Source organism: Colletotrichum destructivum, chromosome 3 (genome assembly GCF_034447905.1).
Source record: "Colletotrichum destructivum chromosome 3, complete sequence".
Lineage (NCBI taxonomy): Eukaryota > Fungi > Ascomycota > Sordariomycetes > Glomerellales > Glomerellaceae > Colletotrichum > Colletotrichum destructivum.
The window spans coordinates 4,820,567-4,842,424 of record NC_085898.1 but is presented as its reverse complement, the minus strand read 5'-3'; the positions used below and the strand labels follow the sequence as shown (position 1 = coordinate 4,842,424).

The 21,858-nt window shown below is 54.6% G+C and overlaps 7 protein-coding genes across 7 annotated transcripts; 2 read left to right on the top strand and 5 right to left on the bottom strand.

Annotated features, from left to right (window-relative positions):
• Positions 1-2,333: 2,333 nt before the first annotated feature.
• CDEST_05574 (Putative alcohol dehydrogenase, zinc-type, GroES-like superfamily, NAD(P)-binding domain superfamily) lies at positions 2,334-3,759 on the bottom strand. Its single transcript, XM_062921733.1, has 3 exons — positions 3,613-3,759; positions 2,514-3,527; positions 2,334-2,461 (listed from the first exon to the last, which is right to left on the bottom strand). Exons 1-3 carry the CDS (start codon positions 3,640-3,642, stop codon positions 2,429-2,431), a joined length of 1,077 nt encoding a protein of 358 aa, XP_062777784.1. The 5' UTR covers positions 3,643-3,759; the 3' UTR covers positions 2,334-2,428.
• Positions 3,760-5,671: 1,912 nt separating this feature from the next.
• Positions 5,672-7,575, bottom strand: CDEST_05573 (Putative WD40/YVTN repeat-like-containing domain superfamily, lactonase, 7-bladed beta propeller; the record flags this gene model as incomplete). The annotated part of the gene is made up of 4 exons (XM_062921732.1): positions 6,802-7,575; positions 6,633-6,741; positions 6,134-6,577; positions 5,672-6,063 (listed from the first exon to the last, which is right to left on the bottom strand). The coding sequence occupies exons 1-4, from the start codon at positions 6,994-6,996 to the stop codon at positions 5,672-5,674; spliced, it is 1,140 nt and encodes a 379-aa protein (XP_062777783.1). The 5' UTR covers positions 6,997-7,575.
• Positions 7,576-8,461: 886 nt separating this feature from the next.
• On the top strand, positions 8,462-10,628 carry CDEST_05572 (Putative multi antimicrobial extrusion protein). Its single transcript, XM_062921731.1, has one exon. It carries the CDS (start codon positions 8,895-8,897, stop codon positions 10,365-10,367), a length of 1,473 nt encoding a protein of 490 aa, XP_062777782.1. The 5' UTR covers positions 8,462-8,894; the 3' UTR covers positions 10,368-10,628.
• Positions 10,629-10,942: 314 nt separating this feature from the next.
• Positions 10,943-13,184, top strand: CDEST_05571 (Putative heterokaryon incompatibility; the record flags this gene model as incomplete). The annotated part of the gene is made up of 2 exons (XM_062921730.1): positions 10,943-11,306; positions 11,398-13,184. The coding sequence occupies 2 exons, from the start codon at positions 10,943-10,945 to the stop codon at positions 13,182-13,184; spliced, it is 2,151 nt and encodes a 716-aa protein (XP_062777781.1).
• Positions 13,185-14,485: 1,301 nt separating this feature from the next.
• Positions 14,486-15,915, bottom strand: CDEST_05570 (uncharacterized protein). The gene is made up of 2 exons (XM_062921729.1): positions 15,247-15,915; positions 14,486-15,139 (listed from the first exon to the last, which is right to left on the bottom strand). Exons 1-2 carry the CDS (start codon positions 15,756-15,758, stop codon positions 14,659-14,661), a joined length of 993 nt encoding a protein of 330 aa, XP_062777780.1. The 5' UTR covers positions 15,759-15,915; the 3' UTR covers positions 14,486-14,658.
• Positions 15,916-16,353: 438 nt separating this feature from the next.
• CDEST_05569 (uncharacterized protein) lies at positions 16,354-17,429 on the bottom strand. Its single transcript, XM_062921728.1, has 2 exons — positions 17,315-17,429; positions 16,354-17,252 (listed from the first exon to the last, which is right to left on the bottom strand). Exon 2 carries the CDS (start codon positions 17,231-17,233, stop codon positions 16,508-16,510), a length of 726 nt encoding a protein of 241 aa, XP_062777779.1. The 5' UTR covers positions 17,234-17,252; positions 17,315-17,429; the 3' UTR covers positions 16,354-16,507.
• A 2,951-nt stretch (positions 17,430-20,380) lies between these two features.
• On the bottom strand, positions 20,381-21,798 carry CDEST_05568 (Putative aspartic peptidase domain superfamily; the record flags this gene model as incomplete). Its single annotated transcript, XM_062921727.1, has 2 exons — positions 20,499-21,798; positions 20,381-20,412 (listed from the first exon to the last, which is right to left on the bottom strand). The coding sequence occupies exons 1-2, from the start codon at positions 21,745-21,747 to the stop codon at positions 20,381-20,383; spliced, it is 1,281 nt and encodes a 426-aa protein (XP_062777778.1). The 5' UTR covers positions 21,748-21,798.
• Positions 21,799-21,858: the final 60 nt, after the last annotated feature.

Below are 21,858 nucleotides of genomic sequence, written 5' to 3'. Positions count from 1 at the left end.
TTGCATTGGAGAGGTTTCGCTGGAAAGTTGGCTGAACTTGTCATGTCATCCCAAGCTTGTGGCGCGCGTCTGTCGCCAACTTACCAACCTCTTGGGGCCTCGAGAAGGACGGGGGGTCCCTCCCCTTCGCTTCGGAAAATGGGCTGCGAGCGGTTCTGTCACGCTCTTTGAGACAGACGTCTGCAGCACTGGACATGAGAACAGGCCAGCGATAACGTCAAACCTACGCGTATCCTGCAGGCGAGGTCACGCAATCGATTCGCTGCCACTTGTCGCATAACTCTGAGCGGAAAGCTTATGAAGTTGGCCCTTGAACCTTATTACGGCAAGATTGGGTGCTTGAATTTGTCGAGAGTGGCAGGCCTCGACCGCACCTTGTGCCTCAAGAGCGCCCTGCTTCAGTGCGGGTGAAGGGTAAAGGATTATCAAGGTTCAGGCCAAGTGCATGCATGTTAACGGTCTTACCCCTGAATATAGCTCAGGATCCCTTGCTTGCCCAGATGTCTTGAGTGATGGTCTCCAGGGGAAGCCTTGCAGTCCCCATCCAGCTTCCGAAAACGAGCAAGGAGCGGCTTGACATCGCCAATCCGCCGGCGGATACTACTTCGTCGGGGTTTAGACAGTTCTGGTCAAGATCAGCTCTAATGCCTTGGCTGGAGACGGAGAACGTGTGGGCGCACAGATCGCCGTCCTCTGGTAACTGCCAACTTTTCTTCAAACTTTGAAGGATGCACGACATTGCCACGATTGCTGATCAAGCCCAGACTGTACGAAAAAGTATGGATTACACGCGATCCCATCCCCCCCACGTACGATGCACATCGTATGTTGCCTCCACAGGCCAGCCGTTGTTCTACCCCTCGCGCCCTTGCGGAACCCTTGGCCCCGGTCGTGCGTTCTCCCATCATCTCCCTCCTCCGCAGCAGAAGCGGACAGGCTGAAACCCAAGCGAGAGATGGGTGTCTGTCCCCCTCCCTGACATGTTCGAAACTTGCCACACTGGCGCGCGAGACCGAGACTTCCGCGGGCCTACCGCAGTCGTGCTGGTTCTATCTCCATCTGGCCACAGTCAGCCGCGCGGGAAGCGGATGAGAGCCCGAGTCCGGCTAGCCGCTCTCTGCAAACTTGCCCGCGCAGTGCGGGTAGACATTCATTACTTTTAATTTTCGTTAGCGTCCTGCTAATATAACTCGCACTGGTCGGTGGGCTGCCAAGGCGCGTCAAGAATAGAAGTAAGCCCGAAAGCCGGATTAGACAACGAACCGTTCAGTCTTCAGTGGTCCCGACGATAACTCGGGGTGCTTCCTGTGAATCAGAACCAGAAAACGATGCTTTTGAACAATCATCTCTCCTTCTCTCCCAAGTCCTCTGATCGTTCTAGCTTACGATTAAAGTTGGGAGAAATTAATCCCCGAGTTGCTTGCGGATGAACTCCGCTCTGTTGAGGGGCGAAAACGATGGGCGAGAAAAGCACAGAGCGCAGCGTGACATACGCGACGGATGCGATGGAGACTTTCCCGGGTCATGAGTCGTGAGAGTGTGTGATGATCAGCCTCGAATCCCGAAACAACGGATTCATCCTGGTATAACTGCCGATGGAATAATCGACACCCGCCCCCTTTGGCCCTGAGAAAGTGGCCGGCCTTGCATTCGTCACAAAGCCCCCCTCCCTGGGGATGGTGATATTTCCCCATTCAGCCGGAAACTGCTTCAAACCGATTTGACTCTCTCGTTTTGTGCTCCGAGGCATCGGGTGTTGCAGTGTCCGCCAATCGGCAAGTTGCGTCTTCATATTGGCGAGGATCACACATGGCCATCGACATCAATCTGACGGAAACGTTGAATGCTTTCGAATGAAACGACGTTGCGGTTGTGTACAAGATACCATTTTTGGTAGAGTAGGGCAATGACATTCAACAGTGGCAAACGGGCCATTTTCTTGCAGGTTTAGTTGGCAAATGAGAAGAATCTGGCGAATGGTATTAGTGAACATTCCGACAGACAGATTCCTGGTTGTATAGCTAGCAAAATGTATAAGAGTCTCAAATAAATTAGAACTTGGAAGAAGTTTTCTTAGGTTTCAAGGATGTGGAAAACCCTATTGTTGGTGGGTGGTTGCCCTTCCTGGAACTCCAAAATCGTCAAGTGTCGGCGTTCCTTATTTTCATCTTGCCGCTCATCAAGCTATAGTGTTCTTGATAAACAAACCGAGAATCAATAGAATTGTGATGACACAGGCACAAATGTTGTGTGGGACTGAGAGCCATTCATTAATGTCTCCCCCAGCTGCACTTCTAAACATGTTGCTCGGAGCAATTGTCTCAGATGGTGCCATGAGTTCATGCATTTATGTTTATTAATCACATCATCCAACGAAGGCGAGACGAGCATGCGTTACCACTCGCTATCGGCAACTCGTTGGTTACCTCTAATCTAGTTTCAGAACCCATTTGCCTTTGAGCTAGTTCGACGTCAGTTGGTTGTCAACTTTTCGAAAGATGGAGAACTCTTACCTGGCCCGCGTGCATGGTCTGAACAAGCTCCTCAATGTCGTCAAGCTTTCCTAGGTGGACCTTTGGCACAACAGCACGTCGTCTCACAAACTCAAGAGCCTCCAGTATATCCGCACGGGCCCCAACCGATGAGCTTTCGATCCTCCACCCCTTGGCGATGAGCCAGAGAGGGTTGAAGTTGACCCTGGCCTCAGCCGACAGAATGCCCACGCACATCAGGGTACCGAAGGGCGCAAGCAGCTCGAAGGCCTCTTGGTATGCGACTGTCGCCGTGGCCGCGACAACCACCGCCTTTGCGCCGTGACCTCCAGTAGCTTGCCTCACCTTCTCGCCCAACGTTCCCGGCGTGGTAACATCGATGTACAGCTCGGCGCCATGCGCTTTGCAAATCTCGCCCTTTTCGGGGCCGGCGTCGACGGCAATTACACGATAGCCCATGGCGTGAGCGTACGCCACGGCCAGAGCTCCGACGCCGCCACCCGCTCCCGATATCGCGAACCATTGACCCGGCGTGATGTGGCACCCTTTGATGGCCTTGTAGGCGGTTACACCACCACACAGAATCGGGGCAATCTCTTCATCGGGCAAGTTGTCGAATTGCGGCGGAAGCCGGGCCAGGTAACGGAGAGGTACGAGTGTGTATTGGGCAAAGGTGCCGTCGTACGCCTTGCCTGAGTGGAGTGCCTTTTCGCAACGAGTTTCGCCCTCGTTTGTGAGATCGACGCAAGACTCGCAAGTGCTGCAGATGTCGCGGGTCCAGGCAACCCCAACTCGCTGTCCAACTTCGACCGACTGGTCGAGGGCGGCGATGTTGGAGCCCAAGGCTGCGATGCGGCCAACCCCCTCATGTCCGAGGATGTTGCCCACCGGTCCAAAATGGCCCATGGCCATTCCCAAGTCGGAACCACAGAGGCCTGTCATCGAGAGGCGAACAAGGACCTCATTTGGGCCCGGGACTGGACGCGCCTCATTTCTAACAGTGAAGGTGGGTTTTTCTTTTGAGCCCTGGGGCGACTATGGGAATGAAAACTTGTTATAGACCAGTTTGAGCGGGGGGGGGGGGGGTGTTGATGGTATCAACAAGTCTGAGGTAACTCACCGTGAGAACAGCGGCCTTGTGTGTGTCCATGTTGGATATTGGACACCGGGTATGGAAATTTGAGAGGAGCAAATTGCTACTGAGCACGTATGGGTAGTCGGGGATGATCAACTCCGCGTTTTATCTCCCACCATCTATGATGCATCGGTTAGCCCTGGCTTCCCCGCCATTTCTGGGCCAGCCGGCGCGGAAACGCACTTCCGCATCATCGGTTCCCCTCACTTATGAACCGAGAGCGCTTTGGTCCAAGTGATCGTCCGTGCCTAGATCGTGTTCGCGTACAAAAGCTCTGCCATACGTCATGGAATCTGTAGGCGGGACTGACGCCAAGGCCTTCGGATTGCGCAACGACAAACGGAACTGGCTCAGACTTAACACTTGCTCCCAACGCACAATCAGTAATTCAGCATAGCTAATTCTACAACATTTAGCCGTTAGAACAAGAGAAAAAGCAAGTTAAAATAACACTACAGGCCGACAGTTGATGGCTTGTGAGATCTATCTGTAGGTTACCAGTAGATGTGTTGACCAATATGCAAAGTAGAGTGACTTCAGCGCCGGTGCATTTCCCTATTTCGCAGAAGCCATTACAGATCTAAGATCATTCGACGATTCCATAGGCAACATCTAAGCCCAAATCACGGCCCGTTCCACTAGTTGCTCAAAGGTGGCAACAGTTCACAAGGGCAGAAAGACGCTCGTTGTTCATACTTTGCCTTCAGAAAAAGCCAACAACACTGAACGCTAATTGTATCTGCACTGAAGAAATTGAGCGGCCCAAGAGCCTGGCCATCCAGCTTGTGGTATTGAAAAAGCTTACAGTAATGGTTTTCTGCAGCCAGTCCATATACTTGGAGCCTCAAAATGAGTAGTACTCTCATATTGGCGTCGAAGCTGCAGCTGACTTTGAAACGAACGTGACTGGTTCCTGAGGATCAGTTTTCAGATACGCTCCTTAAGCAGCAGATTTGTAGTGTATAAGCGTTTAAGTTTTGGCTGGATAAGTTTATGCCTCAATAAAGACATTCATTTAGTTGCTTTAATAGACGGCATAAGAATTGTGCCTTGCATCTGACCCCTGAATAACTACAAGCTATCTGTTACTTTCTTATACTTACCTTTGAATTGGAGTGTCATTACAAGCAGATTTTGGGTTCATCTAGACGGAAGACGCTGGAGACATTCTGCATTGAACCGTCTCTTTAGCCCCTGGGTCACGAGATTCTCTTACTAAGATTTGATCGTTGCTATTCCTTGAGCATGCTTAAAAAGTACCCTTCTTCGACCCCACAACCTTCAGAAAGGAACACGTTGTTAGGTTGGCTGGGCTCCCCAGACATGTGTGTGATTCGACTGTCTACTCAACACCAAGACGGCCTGCTGAAGCCTTTTGTTGGTTATATAGCCATACTTCGTTTTCTGACATATAGATATTGACCTTCTTGATAGACAACGCGTCTATGTGATTCAACGATGCCTGTGCTAGTACAGAGGTGCAGGAGAATACCTGAAACCTTGCGTTAGATCACTTCACATAGGCAAAACATAGTTTTATATAGGGGTCTTGCAATAGGGATAAGAAGCTCCTGCTATTTTCGTCCTTTGATTAAGGATCTGTTGCTGAAATTGTCGCATTCTGGGGGGGAGCAAATGGCAGAAACTGTGAATGGCAAGCAGAAAACGCCCCGCTCATGTGAATTTACATCTTAAGTGCTATTGTAAGACCAGCAGCTTCAGACGCTCTCTTAGGCGGTAGTGGGCGTTTTTGTTTATCTTACCGTCCTTTCTTTTATTGAAGGTTCATGTTTGTGTGTGTGCCAGCATCTGTCATCTCTCCAGAAAATTACACGACAGACATGATGCGACGAACATCAGAGCTTCAACCCCCAAAACCCCACCCGTAACACAGTTTGGAATTCATATTCAGCATACACTGATGACATAAAATCTAAATCTCTTGTCGTGAAAATGCTACGGAACGGGTTATACACTCTACCCAAAAGTCATATGCTAAGCAGCGCCAAGTGACAGCGTTGTTGTCCACCGCAAAGTGCTGGGCTCAGCTGTACCACACAACATTTGCCGGCCCCGACGCCAATCCGAGGTGCGCCACCGCGGACGCCGTGACGGACGCGCCGGCGGCGGCGTCGATCTTCCAAACCTCGAGGAAGTTGGAGCCGCTGTCGGTGATGGCGAAGTAGTCCTCGCTGAAGGGGGCCGGGGACACGGCGTTGGCGGAGCCGCCGCTGTTGGTGGTGGGCAGGAGGAACAGCTGCTCGGTGACGGCGCCGGACGCGCCGTCGAGGGCGAAGGCGGAGACGTAGCCCGGGACGCCGACGGTGCGGGAGCGCGTGGCGGCGAGGAGGTACTTGGGCGCGGCGGCGCTCGCATTGCCGCTGGGGATGGAGAAGAGGACCTCGTCGGCCCAGTAGGAGGAGGTGTTGGTGTATCCTTTTTGAGTAAGGTCAGCCGGCTACTTGCCCCCCCCGAGCTTCTCGTACTCATTGCTGGGAAGACACACCTGAAGGCAGCAGTGAGTAAGTGGTGTTGGTGAACGTCAGCTTGCCGGTGGTCGGGTCGCGCTTGTAAGAAGCAATCGAGTTGGCCTCCTCGTAGACGACGTAGACCCAGTTGCCGTTGGGATGCACGGTCAAGTGCCGCGGGTTCGACCCCTCGGCCGCGGCGAGGTACTGGACCTCTCCGACTTCACCAGTGGTGTTGTCGTAAGAGTGGACCCAAACGGCGTTGCCCATGTCATCGGCAGAGTAGATGAAGTCATTCTGGGGACTCAAGGAGGTTCCGTGGACGCCGGCGGCGCTATCGTAGGTGACATTTGCAGTTGCCTCTTGGAGCACGCCTGATTCGTCGACCGTGATCGCGAGACTGGAGCATCCACCTCCGTATGGGGTTCCGAAGACGGTGTAGGGAGCCGCAGTGGAAGAGGCGATGAAGTTGGCGTTGGAACCTGTGTGCTGCACGTAAGTCTCTGCGGGTGCGGAGACTCGGGTCACGAAACTTACAGCCTGATGGCAGGCTCACGTTGCTGCTGTATGACAAACCGAGGTCGTCGGTGATGGAGTAGCTCTGGAAGTAGCCAGTGGTACCCACATACAAGTTTTTCAATCGAGACTACAGGATATCAATCAGCATCGACCTCAAGGGGTATCGAGGTGGTAGGGCCAACCATACGTCGAGGGCAATCCACTTCGAGCCGGCAGACGCATCGGTGGTGATATTGTTCTTGAGGGTAAGAGAGTGAGTTTGGTCATCGAACTCGACGCCAACAATAGTGCTGCCAGAGAAGAAGCCCGAGAAGAAGTAATGAGTGTCGGCCAACGCAGGGGTGGAGGCTGCTGCGAGCGAAAAGAGCTGGAATAAGCGCATGTTGTCAGAGTTGGGTAGATGAGATGAACAGATGAGGAGCTCAACAAATCAAGAGCAACAAACGGCTTGGCAGAGAAACACTGGCCTCATATGTAGAAGAGTCGGCGATAGAGCTAGACGACGACGATTGCAGCCGCTCTCTCCATGGCATAGCCCACGGGAAGAGGTATTCCACATCACGGGGATGCAGGGCCCCGTGTCAAGAACCATTGCGCGGCTCAATAAAGTATACTGAGCTTTTTCGCATGGGGCACGCAACCCCAGGGGCGAGGCGAGATGCCGCTGTGGACTGAATCGGCATGGAAACAACGGCAAAAAAGAATGAAGGGAACGATGGAGGTCGAACAGGGGCGAAATATCCATGTTCATTTCCAGTGGGAGGGGGGGACGGTTGTGCCAAGAATAGCCTCAAAGGGTGACTCGATGCCACCGCAATTGACGATATTCGAGGGGGGCAGGCCTATGAGAGTTCACGCTGACAGACGCATGCGTAATCTCTGAACAGTCCCATTCGAACACAGCGAGATCCGGGTCAAATATCGCCATATTAGACGACGTGCTCTGTAGTTCACTGGGCAATGCTTGTGTCAACTTGAGTGTTGATGGTTCCGTATGTCGCCCACATCCCGATGAAGCGGGACCGAGGCCACCCCGGCGTACCCCTCTCTCCCGCGCATGCCGACGTCAGGAATGTGGCTGCTTCCACCAGGGTCAGGACTCGGAATGAGCCGATGGAGGAGGCACATATGGGTTGACTCTAGGTTTGGGATGCCGCTTTTCGTACGAAACTTGAAAGAAAAGTCGACAACGGTCATATCTCCCGTGTCTAAGTCGGATGGCCTTGTAAGTAGTGGGGATTTCTCTGAAGATGTCCAAATGGCAGCAGGTCACTTGTCTAGGCGCGCCATGAGTCAAAGCCTCTCTGGAGAACGTCTAAGGTCCTCAGAGGGTGTGTTGACCTAGGAGCCAGTCATGTGAAGAAGCGTCAACACTTAGTATTTTTACCATAGGTAATTGGAGATATTGCAGGAATCTGGGGCAATGGGAAGCGGTGTTGACAAGGATTCAATGTGCCATGCCTGTGTTCAAGCAGTCCGCGTCCATGTGTCGGTTCCCGTCGCCGGACGAGAAGGGGGGGCCGCTTCCGAACTAGGGAATGTAAGACGGCCCCCTAAACGGGTCAACGGGTCAACGTGGCACAGGGCCCGACCGACCTCGGAGCGAATGAGACGAAGCAGCCTCCGTCACCGGTTCGCCGAGCTATGCTGTGTAAGAGAGGGGTATTTTGCGGATTGCCGGATCCGGAGCAGCGGAGATCTGGCTCCACTAATTGGTCCGCTCGCAATGCCGGGGCAAAGCTTTTCCTTTGGTTGCAGTTGCACGGACGCTGCGCCGAATTTTCCGGAGGCCAGAGGAGAGGTTCTCTTACGCTCACGCTCATTCTCAAACTCACTCTCACCCTCACTCTCACTCTCACTCTCGCTCTCGCTTTCACTCCCCTCTCCCTCTCACTGCCCTACCAATCTTCTAACACTTCACTCGCCCCCCCCCTTCTCGCGGTCGAAACGCCCCGAAATCCAACGCACGCTTTGCACCATCTGATCCCCCTCCCCTTCGCTCCCGGGTTTGAAGGATTCAGATAGAGTTAACCAAGACCAAGCTTTCCGACAGCCCGAACTCGACCCAATAGTTTAACCTTCAGCCGGTCCACGCGCGTGCCCCTGTCTCACGTCGCCTGTAGGCTGTCACCCCCCCCCGGTCTCACCCGTTCTCTCCCTCTCCATCTCTCTCTCTCTGTGTGTGTGTCTCTGTCTCTGTCTGTCCCTTTTTCTCGTCCCCTCTTGTCTCACTTCCCCAAAACCTGAAAATACCCTTTCTCCGCCCGTATAAACCCCACCATGGATCGGCGCGACCGAGATGACCGGGCCGGCGAGACCAGGCCGTTGCTGTCGGACCAGCCGCACCTGAAGCCGGACATCGAGCCGGCGACGAGTAGCGGCAGCAGCAGCAGCAGCAGCAGCAGCAGCTGGCCGGCTGAGGCATGGCTGCTCTGCCAGTACGCGCTGCCGCTCATCGCCACCTACCTGCTGCAGTACTCCTTCACCGTCATTACCACCTTTGTGGCCGGCCACCTCAGCGCCGACGACCTCGCCGCCGCCAGCATCGGCCTGACCACCATGAACATCGTCGGCTTCGCCATCTACGAGGGCATGGCCACCGCCCTCGACACCCTCTGCGCCCAGGCCCACGGCTCCGGCCGTCTTACCGCCGTCGGCCTGCACGTCCAGCGCATGCTCATCCTCATGGCCATCGCCACCGTGCCCATCGGCCTCTTCTGGGTCTTCTCGCCCTCCATCCTCTCGCTGTTCGTGAAGCAGCACCACCTGGCCGTCAAGGCCGGATCCTTCCTGAGGGTCAGCCTGGTCGGCATCCCCGGCTACGCCGCCTTCGAGGCGCTGAAGCGCTTCCTGCAGGCCCAGGGCGATTTCAAGAGCGCCATGGTCGTCCTCATCATCTGCGCCCCGCTCAACGCCCTCTTCAGCTGGTTCTTCGCCTTCAAGCTGGGCATGGGCCTCGAGGGCGCCGCGCTGGGCCAGGCCCTCGTCAACGACCTGCGGCCCGTCTTTTTGCTCATGTACATCGTCTTCTGGGGCCAGTGGTCGCACCAGTGCTGGGGCGGCCTCTCCCGCAAGGCCTTTACCGAGTGGAGCGTGCCGGTGCGGCTGTCCATCGCCGGCTCGGCCGTCAACATTGGCGAGTGGGCCGCCTTTGAGATCCTGACGCTGAGCACCTCGTACCTCAGCACCGAACACCTCGCGGCGCAGACCATCATGACGACCATCTCGGTCGTCATGTGGCACATCCCCTTCTCCATCTCGGTCGCCATCAGCACCCGCATCGGCCACCTCATTGGTGCCGGCCTCGTATCGACCGCCCGGCGGGCCGCGACGCTGTACGCCGTCGTCTTCACCGTCGTCGGCATCCTGGACGCCATCCTGGTCTTTGCGTTCCGCAACCAGCTCGGCCTCATCTTCTCCGAGGACGCCGTCGTGCAAAGGCTGACGACGAACTCGATGCTCGCCGTCGCGGCGTTCCAGCTCATCGACTCCATCATCAACGGGTGCAACGGCGTGCTGCGCGGCCTGGGCCGGCAGTCCGTGGCGGCCTTTATCGTGTTCGTCGTCAACTATCTGGCCGCGGTGCCCATCGCCGTCTGGCTCGAGCTGGGGTCGCCGGCGCTGGAGCTCGACGGTGCCTGGCTGGGCCTTGGCGGCGGCATGGTAGTCATTGCCGTCATCGAGTGTGTGTACTTGAAGGTCATCAGATGGCAAGACTGCGTCGAAAGTGTCAGGGAAAGAGAGGGGTTGTAATTGGTCTTTGTATCCTTTTGAGCGGAGCGTAGCATAAGAAAGCGAGATGGCATATAGACACAAAAGTAATGCTGATGGTGGGTGGTATCAGGCCAACGCCATGCAGGCATGCCGCCAAGCCGAATTAGATATATGGTTGGGACTTTTTCCAACGTTAGAGAATACGTAGGGTCCATAATGAGATTCTCACACAGTTGGTATACTGATAATCACATCTCCATTTCGTACTCTGTTGAAAAGGGATCTATGACGAGCGATGACATGGGAGAAATCTAGGGATACAACCCAGATAGTCTTGTGAGATATATTCTAGCTAGGTACCTGCCTACCTTAGATATCTTATGTACCTAGGTAGATAGGTAACTGCGGGTAGGCACTTACGGCCCTTTTGATGGGTAGGTACTGTAGAATGGGATTATGTCAGCGTGGTATGATCGCACGTGAGAGCAGAACAACATGCTTGTCACTGGTTTTTGAGCACAAGCCTCAACTTTCCAGCAACTCATTTACCTGCGACTACGACTCTCAAACCCCAATTTGGCTTTTGTCTTCGAGTCAGCTACCCTATCCTCGCCATGCCGGGCATCGGAAATCTAGGCCCGGCCGTCGCGCAAAACAAACGGCTTTGCTCCGTGTGCCACGACCTGGACCGAGACAAGATCCCGAACAAGACCAACGATGCTCTTGTCAGTCTGGTTTGCCCACTTGGACAACTTCTCCAAGCCAGCAAGAAGGGATGCCAGACATGCTATGCCATCCAAGAGGCCGTCATGCGCGTGGGAAAAATCGATCCGGCCACGACCGAGATAAAGCTCGGCGTGTCCCTTGTTTGCATTTATATCGGGCACCTCGTCCGAGTGGCGGCCGTCGTTGCCTGCAACGGCCCCGGAGGCACCATGCTTCCCATACAAACCACCTTCGAGATGTTCACAATACCAGGTGAGGCCGTGAGAGACGCGCGGCAGGTCTCTCTGCCTGCTTCGTGCTGAGCATGATCGTTGGTCAATGGGTACTGACGCGAGGCCCGCAGGAAAGCCATCTCCCTGGCCGGCGTTTGGCCCGGCCAGAAATATCGTTCCGAGGTTGCATTCCAAGCTTCGAAAGAAACTCGTTGGCGCTTGGATCAACGATTGCACTGCATCGCACTCACTCTGCCACGAAACTTATGGTCCCATCCATGATGCCATGAGGTTGCATCCTTTGCGGTATCTCGACCTGGGCAGCAATCCCCGGAACGGTCTCAAGCTCGTCGATGCCGCCTCTTCTCCCGGCTCCTATGTCGCCATCATCCATGGGGTTGATGGTCCGCTGCCGTCTCCTTCGTCGCTCACGACACTCGAGAATCTGGAGGCCCGCCAGAAGAGCATCCAGTGGTGGCAGATCCCGTTGGCTCTACAGGAAGCCTTGGCCGTTGCCCATGAACAGGACGTGCGGTACGCTTGGATTCCAGACTTTTGCGTGCTTCACGACGACGAGCAAGACCGCGTCTGGCATTTGGACCGGGAAGATAGCATCTTCCAGCTTGCGCATTTCACCATTGCCCTGACCGACATCAAAGACCTCAGATTCGGCAACTTTGGCCCGGGCCGCAAAATCACATCGCCCGAGGCCGACTCGGACGAGTCGAGTGCGTCCATCACGGTTGAAGTCAGCCACCGTGGCCGAAAATATCCCATCCAAATTCGCCAGACCATGCATTGGAGCCACTGGATCATGGCTGAGATGGGCATGCTGCGACCGCTCAGGGCCGGCGGCAAGCTCACAGACGTCGCCGATCGCCGCATGGGACTCCTACGGCATGCACCGTCGTTCCAACGCCTTTTGTTCTCGCGCCGGCTGCTCCATCTTCACGGTTCAGAGATGGTGTGGGAATGTTTCGAAAGCATGAGGTGCGAGTGTGATGACCAACACTACCTGAAGGAGCTCAACAGCATGCCCAGCCTCCCAAAGAGTAAATTCCATGCCACAGGCTACGTCAACAGCATGAGCGATGTATTTGATATGTACATGAGCCTGCCCATCCCCGACCCCAGCGATAGACTGGTTTACATGGCAGCAATGACTCGCTACACTGCCATGATTCACCAGCAGCGGTACATTGCTGCCCTCCCGGCGACAAACGCGACAGGCCTGGCGGAGTCTCTCCTTTGGAACTTGGGCCCCGTCTCGGATAAGTTTGCTGACGCGCCCAGCGGTGGAAGCCAAAGCCGTCGTCATCACAGCCATCGCATCCCAACATGGTCCTGGGCGTCCATGGTTCTCGAAAAGGGTCAAACCATTCAGAGAGCCGAATCAATGATACCCGGCATCGAGCTCGGCACAATCTCGTTCAACACGCTTTTTGCCGTATGGGCATCTCGATCCTGCCCGACGCCGGGAAGCCGCGGAGACGGTATAATGGGGTGCTGTTTCCAACTCGGTGTGGACGCGGCTCTCTTTCAAGCGACCGGAGTCTTCGTGCCGGGAACCGAGGACGATCTGATGCTCGCCCCAGCAGAAGGCATCCCCAGCGAGAAGTCCAAACTCGCCAGGTTCTGGCTGGATTGTGAGGTGCATATGGCCAAGCTCAGGGCCGGAGAGGTTGGCTCGGAGTTCTACTTCATGCCATTGGCCCAGATGAGAGTCAAGGATAATGACCTGTCGCCCGAGAACTACTGTTTCGCATTCGATGCGCCCATGAACGTCGGCTTGGTGCTGCTTCCCAGCGGAAGAGGTCACGCGCCGCCGGGCGGATTCGAGCGGGTCGGAGTCTTTGCAGTGTCAACAGACCTTCCCTACTGCGATGGGGCCCTTAATTCCCGGCTTTTCCTCGTTTGAGATGGGAGCGGTTGCAGGATAGCGCAAGATAGAGAGAGAGAGCATGCTATGGTACCCTAGACTATTGCTAAAAGAGGAAGGGGGGGGGGGGGGGGGGGGGGGGGGCAGCAAGCAGAGTCACCAACTCTACTTGAATTATTCCCCTGGTTTCAGTCCACTCACGTTGTTTGGATACTGTATTCCACGATTAACAACCAAGAGTAATGATATTTGCAGCTACCGACCGCCTGTCTGAGAAAAGCCGGCATGCGTGGGATCCTGGGTTAGTCGGTCTTCTTCTGTATGGTCGACCTGTAATCCAACTGCGACTATGGGAACAATTTAATAAAGCAACCAACGAGAGAGAGATTTCCAGTGTCCTGTCGTCTTTACCGATTAACCCAGCCCCAATCTCCAAGGATCCTCACGACCATCTTACTCGTTTCAATATCCATCCTCGAAAGGGTGGTGCAAAACACAAAAAGAATAAGAAGTACAAAAAAGCATAGTCGAGCCGCAAGGGCGCAAAAGAAAGACCGCGATCCGTGGGACTCGAACCCACAGCCTTCCGATGGCATTTACAACGTAAAAGTCGGACGCTCTGACCAAATTGAGCTAGGAAAGCAACCGGTTTGTTATGGGCTGCTGTTCTGCGCTCAGGTTTGCTGCTTATGTCTGTCATTTTACCTCGACCCTTCCTTGGTGGAGCAATGACTGGGTCTGGTCTGCACTCTATTGACTTTTGACTCAACAATGACTGACTCAAACAAAGACTCTGTTGGAACCATGGAAGACAATGAAACAGGATGAGTTGTTTGTTACCCCTAAACAATGGGAAGCTGTTCATAGCCACGCCAGTCAAATGGACAGACTGACAGATTGATTGACTGACAGACGCCAGGCCTGCTGCAGCCCAGACCGCTCTTTCGTGGGGGGGTGCAAAGAGGGTTAAGAAGACGCAGGTGTGCCCACCGTCCTCCATCTTTGAGCTCTCGTGTGTCTACAGCTGTCATAAGCAACCACTAGGATCGATAGCTCAGTGGTAGAGCGAGAGATTGCAGTTTCTTAACAGCAAACATCTCTAGGCCCCGCGTTCGAATCGCGGTCGGTCCTTGTACCTTTTGTCGTTCGGAACGTTTTTGCTGCAGAATGGGCGCAAAACGTTGTTTGTGCGACGTGTCGTTTTGGTGCGTCGTCTCCGCAACTGAATGGAGGAGGCTTTTTTCGCTTCGCTTTGCTTGCATTGGCGCCGTCCACTTAAAGTTGGAGGGCGACTCCACTAGTCAGTCCCCCCTAAATGACTCGAGTCGTCTTCAATCAAGTGTTGATATTAGATGTTTATTGGCCTCTTTTAGGCTATGGTGTGTATGTATGTCTATGTATCTATATAGATAGAGTGTGTTCCAACCATGTCGTGTGTGAACTGAGATCAAGGAGGTTGGTTGGTTGGTTGGACAAAGACAGACAGGGAGAGAAATGTTACTCATGCCAGATATCAAACAGGGGCCATGAGCGCTACGCCAGCCAGCAGGGCAACCCCCCAAACAGCCAGCGTCGCTCCCTTCGCCGAAGAAGCCGTGCTGCTTCCTGACCCGGTGCTAGGCCATGGTGCCGACCCCGTTGCCGTCGAGGACGGCGTGGCCGACGCAGTCACAACCGGCGACGTCTCGGCGGCGGCGGCGGCAGATCCCCTGTTCACCATGGTGATAGCTGGCGTGTACAAGATGGCTTCGTAGAGCGTGCGGGTGCTCTCGTCTACAACCATCGTCGTCCCGACGTACTCCACCGACTCGTCCCCCACCGACCAGGCGCTGCCCGTGACCACCCGCCCGTGGTACGTGAACGTCCTCTCGACCGGCTTCATCAGGATGGTCTCCTCGTTTACATACTTGATCTGGCAGCCGGTGGTGGCCGTGTAGGCCTCTCTGGGGACGGGCGAGTAGCAGTTGCCGCCGACCAAGCCGACCTTGTAGCCGCTGTTGCCTGTGTCAGTAAAGAAACGTACTCTTCCCGGGTTCGAACGAGAAAGGGGACGAAGACGAAGACGAAGACAACGGAGACGACGGAGACGACGGCAACTGACCTTGGGCAACACAGGATGACGGTCTCCGAGGGCTCCAAGGCCGACATGAAGAGGTTCTGCGGCGGCTCGAAGATGGGCATCCCCTGGGTGATGGTCGTGACCTCGGTCGACACACTGGTCGCGTAGATCAGCTTGTTGGTGCGGGTGACCGTCGGGTCCGCGAAGATGCCGCTGAGGGAGTGCGACGAGGCCTCATCGCGCACGCCGTAGGCAACGGTGGCCCAGCCCGAGGGGCACTCGTAGGCCGGGGAGTGGTGGACCAGGTAGTTGAAGCGCTCCGGCCCGCCCTTCCTGGCGTGGTACAGCGAGTTGACGGCGCTGGCCGACGGGAAGCAGTCGTTGACCACGGGGCCGTTGACGTCGCACGTCTGGGCCAGGTACACCACGCTCTCCACCGCGGCCAACGCGAGGGCAACCGGCGGGGCCGTGGTGGCGCACGACGCCGGGGCGGTCCATGATGTCAACGGGCCGAGGTTGATGATGGTCGTGCCGGACAAGGTTGGCGTAGGCATCGTGAAGTTTGTTTTGGTTTTGAGAGTCGAAGCTGTTAATTGTCCTTTTTTTTTTTTTTTTTTTTCCCTTTCCACGACCAAAAAGCCACGGCCGGCCGGACGTTCCCTGTATGATGGCTTTCCAGAGGATGACTGACAGTAACCAGAAACAACGGGGCTTTTTTAAAAAGTCGAGTGTAAACAACCCTTTTCAACTCGGGTGCCTAGGCGCCCGCGAGGGAAAAGAAAACCCGCGAAATTACTCTGCGGCACAGTCCCAGTCACATCCTTCCAGCCTGTCTCCAAACAGAATGGCCGGCATGGAAACGCAGAGATTTCATTGCTGGAATTGTCTGGCTTGGGTTGGCACACTAACCAGCTTTGGCAGACAGGGTCCTAACCGACGGTTTGCCCAGCCCCGGTGTGATATCGTGATATCAACAAAAGTCCCTTTTGGTGGACAAGACCGCGCGCTGTATTGACCGAGTATCGATGTACGCTTTTCAACCGGCAACCGACATCATGCGGCTTACGGGAGATTCACAATCAGGGTGACAATCATTATTCCTCAAGAAAGACGTTTCCGGATGAAGATGTTTATGTACACATGTTAGCCGCGCAAAGCAACAACAGACAGAGAAGTTATCTACAAAAATTCAGAAATTCAGAGTCACAACCACGACCCGAACCCGTACAGGAATGTCCGAAAGCGTCTATTCGCTTGGCCCAAAAAAAAACCCCTTCTTCTGTCTCCTTCCTATTGACGACATCTAGTTGCTGCAGCCAATGTCGATGCCGGCGGCGAACAGGTCGCCGCCGACGGGGATGAAGCCGGCAAGGGCACCAGCAATGGTCCCGACCCACCCGCAGCCTCCGGAGACGGCGTTGGACCTGGCGGCGAACTCGATGATCAGGTCGTCCGGCTGGAGGCGGCCGTCGATGTAGGCCGTCACGCGCAGCGACGAGGGGACCTTGTGGCCCCAGGTGTGGTTCATGCACTGGGCCAGGCCGGGCGAGTTCTCGTTGCGGCACGCGTGCTCGCAGTTGCGCCCGCTCCTGGGGCCGCAGGCCGCGTCCGACGTGTAGCCGACGCTCTCCATCCACGTGAGGCCGCGGCAGCCGTTGAAGACCTCGTAGCCGTACGGCTCCGCCGCCCGGCTGAGGACCTCCCACGCCGACTGCACCAGGCCGTCGCGCATCTGGTTGTCGCTGAGGCCCGGCGTCCGGCCCCAGGCGCCGTTCATCTTGACCTGCACCGTCACGTCCGGGTCGTAGTCGTCGGCGTGCGTGCACTCGTTCGTCTGCGTCCCGAAGGAGCGGTCCGTCATGATGGCGCGCGTGTTGCCCGACTCGGCGTAGATGGCCTGCCACGTCGCCGCGAAGAGGTCGAGGTTGCCCACGTCGATCATGTTGTCGCTGTAGCGGACTTCCATCTGGACCAGGGCCGAGGCTTGGGCCGCCAGGCCGGCGAGGAGGATGTTTCTGGTGGCCTTCATTGTGGTGTATGTATGTATACTGTCTAGTTGTTAACCCCCCGAGCCGTCCAAGTTACCAAGACAAACTGATCTTGAACTCACGTCGAGACTGATAGGCAACCGAAGAGAACGAGGAGAGTTATGGTGAGAGATGGGAGAGGTAGTAAGTAGAGTGAAAAGACTTAAGTTGATGATGATTTCGCACTTCGAGTGAGACGGAAAGCTGGAGCACAAGCTGCTCTTTATGGACCTCGAGATCAATGACCAGAACCATTTTTTTCCCAAGTCAACCATCACGGCAGTCACTACTCTGTACCCAACATCCCTTCGGCACTGGATGGACTCCGCCCTTTCCTGCCAAGATTCGTCATTTCACCAAACCCAAGAGTTGGGGCTGTCTGAACGCACACATAAAATCGGTCAGAAACTCGGCTGACCCTGTACCGACTCCTCCACAGAGCCCCAGCCGGAGATGGAATCGATGCAAGGTACAGAGTACTGGATGAGAACATGGCATAAACGGTGGTGCGTTTACTCATCGCCCCGAGACTCCCTCCTCGTCTAGGTGGAGTTGTCCAGGACCAAAAATGCCCCTTCCCCCCTGGGTGTTGGTTGAGGCGCAAGCAGTACCGGCGTTGAGAGGGAATCACTACCGAAACGGACAATGACGTTCCCACCTGAACAATCAAGGTGCAGTATATACGACCGGTTAAGATCCTGTCGTCCTACGGATACAGAGTATGAAAAACAGAGCCTGTAATGAGGTGGTTCCGTCTACGCCCGAGCCAGGGGTCGTTGGTCTTGGACCTCTCCATAAACGCTTGCGAGGGTCACATTGGTGTACGGATTGGGACTCCCTCGGCCCCATATGAGCCACTCTTGACGAACTAATAGGGAGAACTGCCCCAACCAAAAGTTTCCAAGCTCAGGTCGGCCAAGCATATCCAGCGAGCTACGTGTTTCAGCTCTTCTGGCTCGGCTCCGTAGTCTTTTTTTGAAAGCTTGAGTCATGGCCGTGAAGTGAGGGTTTCTTTCGACGATATCTGTTCTCGCCGTAGCTGCGTGGGTTGTGGCTGGGCGCATATGCATCGTGATGGTCACAATGGGGCGGTTGCGAGCTATGAAATCATCGGGCATGAATCTGCATGTCGTCTTGTCCTGTGACTTGGACGTCCCACCTCCCAGCCGCGATTGCGCTTGCAAATTACGGGAACCAACAGGTTTCAACAACATTCTCTGTCTTTCAGCCGCTCACAGGAACAAGATGAATCTCGTTCTTCACCGTTCAAGCATTTGGCACATGTACAACTGTATGGCAACCTACCAGATGGGTCCTCGGGAGCATCCCGAGATATGCGCCACCCGCCACATGTGTCAGCAAGCATGTTGCCCTCTGTATCACGTATGCTTATACTGTTCGATGGATTCCGCACGTGTGAATAGTACGTGATGTTGCAGGGGCCCTATCCGCTTGCCCCAGTTGCCGCGGAACCCGAGCCGCACTGCCCTCCAAGAAGCTCGTTCACGGTGATGTTCTCAGGGGTCTACAGGTCTGCGAGTAATTGCCAGCTCCGGAAGGCTGACTCGTGCCACGCTTGACTGGCGCTGAAAACGTGCAATGGCCCGTGGCTTTAAATGATCACGACTCCCTACAGCCCCCCCCCCCTCTCCGTCACCGTTTTTCCCCATACAATTTGCGGTGGCCAAGACGGAGTGGGTTTGACAACCGCCAATGTTTGGACGTGCGGTCGCCGAGCCAAGACGCGAGTTTTGCAAAACATGATGTTGTATGTTTTATATTTCCGGCGTCAAATCTTATAGCAATTGAACTCGTGTACCTCTCAAGGTTGGTAAACTCTATCAGACGGTTATGTGGATATTTGTATGTCGAGATGCTTGGCAATGTCTTCGCGGAAGAAAGCATGACATGGAGCAGGCTGCACTGACTGAACAGTTGGCCGCGGCGTTGACGACGTACGGCTAACCATAAGCCTACTCAATTTTTCATCTTGACAAGTATGCGGTATCCATTCCTTTCGTCCTATCACCACCATGCCAAGACTCCCGAATCCATGCGGACACCAGACAAAAAGTCTTCCCAGCCTTGGTTGGTTGCCTCCTTACCACCCATAAACAACATTGATCCATTTATTAGTGTTTAGCTAGTGGTCTTGGAGCATATCGGGACGCATAACTCCCCGACGCCGGTCGGAGGCGGGCTGGCGGCAAACTGTCACATTTATCAGCTCATGTCTAGACTCCACCATTATAGACCATGTCTGCTAGCAGCTCTTCAACGACTCCTCGGATGTACCACCTTGGACCTGAAAGTAGTGAGGACAACACTGTTATTCTAACTGTATGGAAGCACAACCAGCCATTTTATAGAAGCATTTCTGCACGATGCCAGCTATCAGCGCCCCACAGTCACCTGGAGCTGTTAGTCGTCTTCGTCGTGAACAAGAAACCTAAGCTCTTGAAAAATTGGAGTTTCGGTATGATCATACCCAATTTCTTCGCCGCCTATTTCCATTTGTTCCCGTCGGTTTGGGAAAGTCAGAGAGCCCTCTGTAACTGACTCCACTCGTAGACCTACCTCATGTGAGCGTGCTTGAGTCATTGGTCAGCAATATGTAGAAGCAGCACAGCCTCGAGAACGAAAAGCCGTGCTTCAGACTAGGCTGGATTCTCTTGTGATATACATCGTGTAATCTAAACGTGTATCCAGTGACCTTCCTATTGCGGTCGATTCTGTTTGCCAGAGATGGACGAGGATGAGTATATAGAAACATCTACCTCGTCAACAGATGCGCAGCGCAGCTGCCAAGCCATACAATGTTCTAACAAAACAAGGACGCCTAGTATTGGGAGTTCGCAACCCTAGCCCCGAATCTCCATGTGTTCATCCAGATGTGTATGCCTCGGGAGACGGTCTCTTCCGAGATTTTAGAAACGGTTGCCTGAATGGTCTTGTGATCGCAAACCTGCTTCCCCAATGATTCTTTTGGCTTCTCTGGGTAACCTGATCTGGTTCGTGAGCATGGGTTTGCGTCCCCCATTTCCTTCGGTGGTCTTCTCTGTACTTCTCCCAATCACTCTGCCGTTTTCTTTCGTTCCCGGAAGCCTCTTCCCTCTGACCCTCGGGCAGGGCCATGATTCCGTCGCGTATCAGATCTCTCCTCGCCAGCTCTCGCCGAATACTCATCGCGTCGAATGCGTTGGGCGAGTTTACTACCTAGCATGTTAGTGGAGGAATCCGGGCGGGCGGGTATCAGGGGTTGCTCACAATCGACTAGGTACTGTTCCTCCAAGGCATTCAACTCACTGCCATACCTGCCAAGGAGGCGAATGTTGAAAAAGTGGAAAACGTTTTCCTCCGAGTCGATGTCAATAAACCACTCCGGGTAGGTGGAAAATATTTCCAAGTCGAAAAGATAGTCCTTGCTCAGGACGACGTCCACGCAGAGATCCTCCAGTACGTGAAATTCGCACCGAACTGTCTTGTCGCCAACAGCCCATGATACGTCCCGCACAACACCGGTGGTCAGGCATGTGCTACCATCTGCAAGTCCAACCTCGAGCCGGTGTTCCGACCCGTTGTCCACGAGCAGACCGTTTCTTCGGGCGTGCGGTCCAGACACAAGCATGAGGTCTGAACCAGTATCCGGCATGGCAAACGTCATTTCGCCATTCAAAAATCCTACGACACGTTGCCTTCCACTGCCTAGAAGTCTTAGAAATGGTGCTCGCAGAGAAGAGAGCTTGTTCTTGACTCGTTGTTTGAACTTGGTAAAAGTTTGAGTCATCTTGATAAAATCATGACCCAGCACTAGGTCGTGAATGCAGCCAGGGAGAATCCAGCATTTCAGTAGATGCTGCTCGTCTTCTCCAGCGAAGATCCAAGGGACCTGAACCATTCCGGGTGACTGTACCTGCTTCTTGTTGGCAAGGCGCGTGGCTCTTTGGGTGTTGGTCATCGGGCTTAGGCCGAGATTCGACGCCATCTCTGGTGAAATGAAGCATTTCTCTGCGCCACTATCAGGAAAAGCTTCAATGGGTAGACCGTCCACAGACCCCTTGACGTAATAGCGTTTCGATGCAGATGAATAGCCTGATAGGCGTTTGTAGTGATGCTGGTTGATGTATGATATCAGTCGCAGAGTTGTTGCCAGGCCCCTGCGCGCTTTCTTCGCCATCACCGGCCACAAGTACTTTCTGGACAGCCTGCGGAGGGCTGGGCTATATGAGTCTCGTTCATGAGGAAGGGAGAAGTCATGGTGCTCGTTGAGCAATGCTCGCTGTAGAACGACGAGGGCCTGCCACAATCCAGTGTCGAGCTCCATCTTGATTTTCTCCATTGCACAGGCCGCGAAATCGGCCTCGGCAGATTTGCGCATGGCTTGCTGGTAGCATTCAAGTCCCTGGGGATCACCACTCTTGATAGACTCAAGTGGGGATTTGGGTTCGAAATAGTCCCCTCTATCGTCATGCGGTTGGCCCCCGAGCTTGGGGGGCATGTTGCCGGCTATTAACATGGTGGGCTATGGAAGACGTAAGGTTGCAAAGAGAAAAGAAATCCCGAGAAGATGAAATTTGGCGTGTAGAAGGTAATGTGCGTGTCTTGTTACTTAATACTGAACCGTACT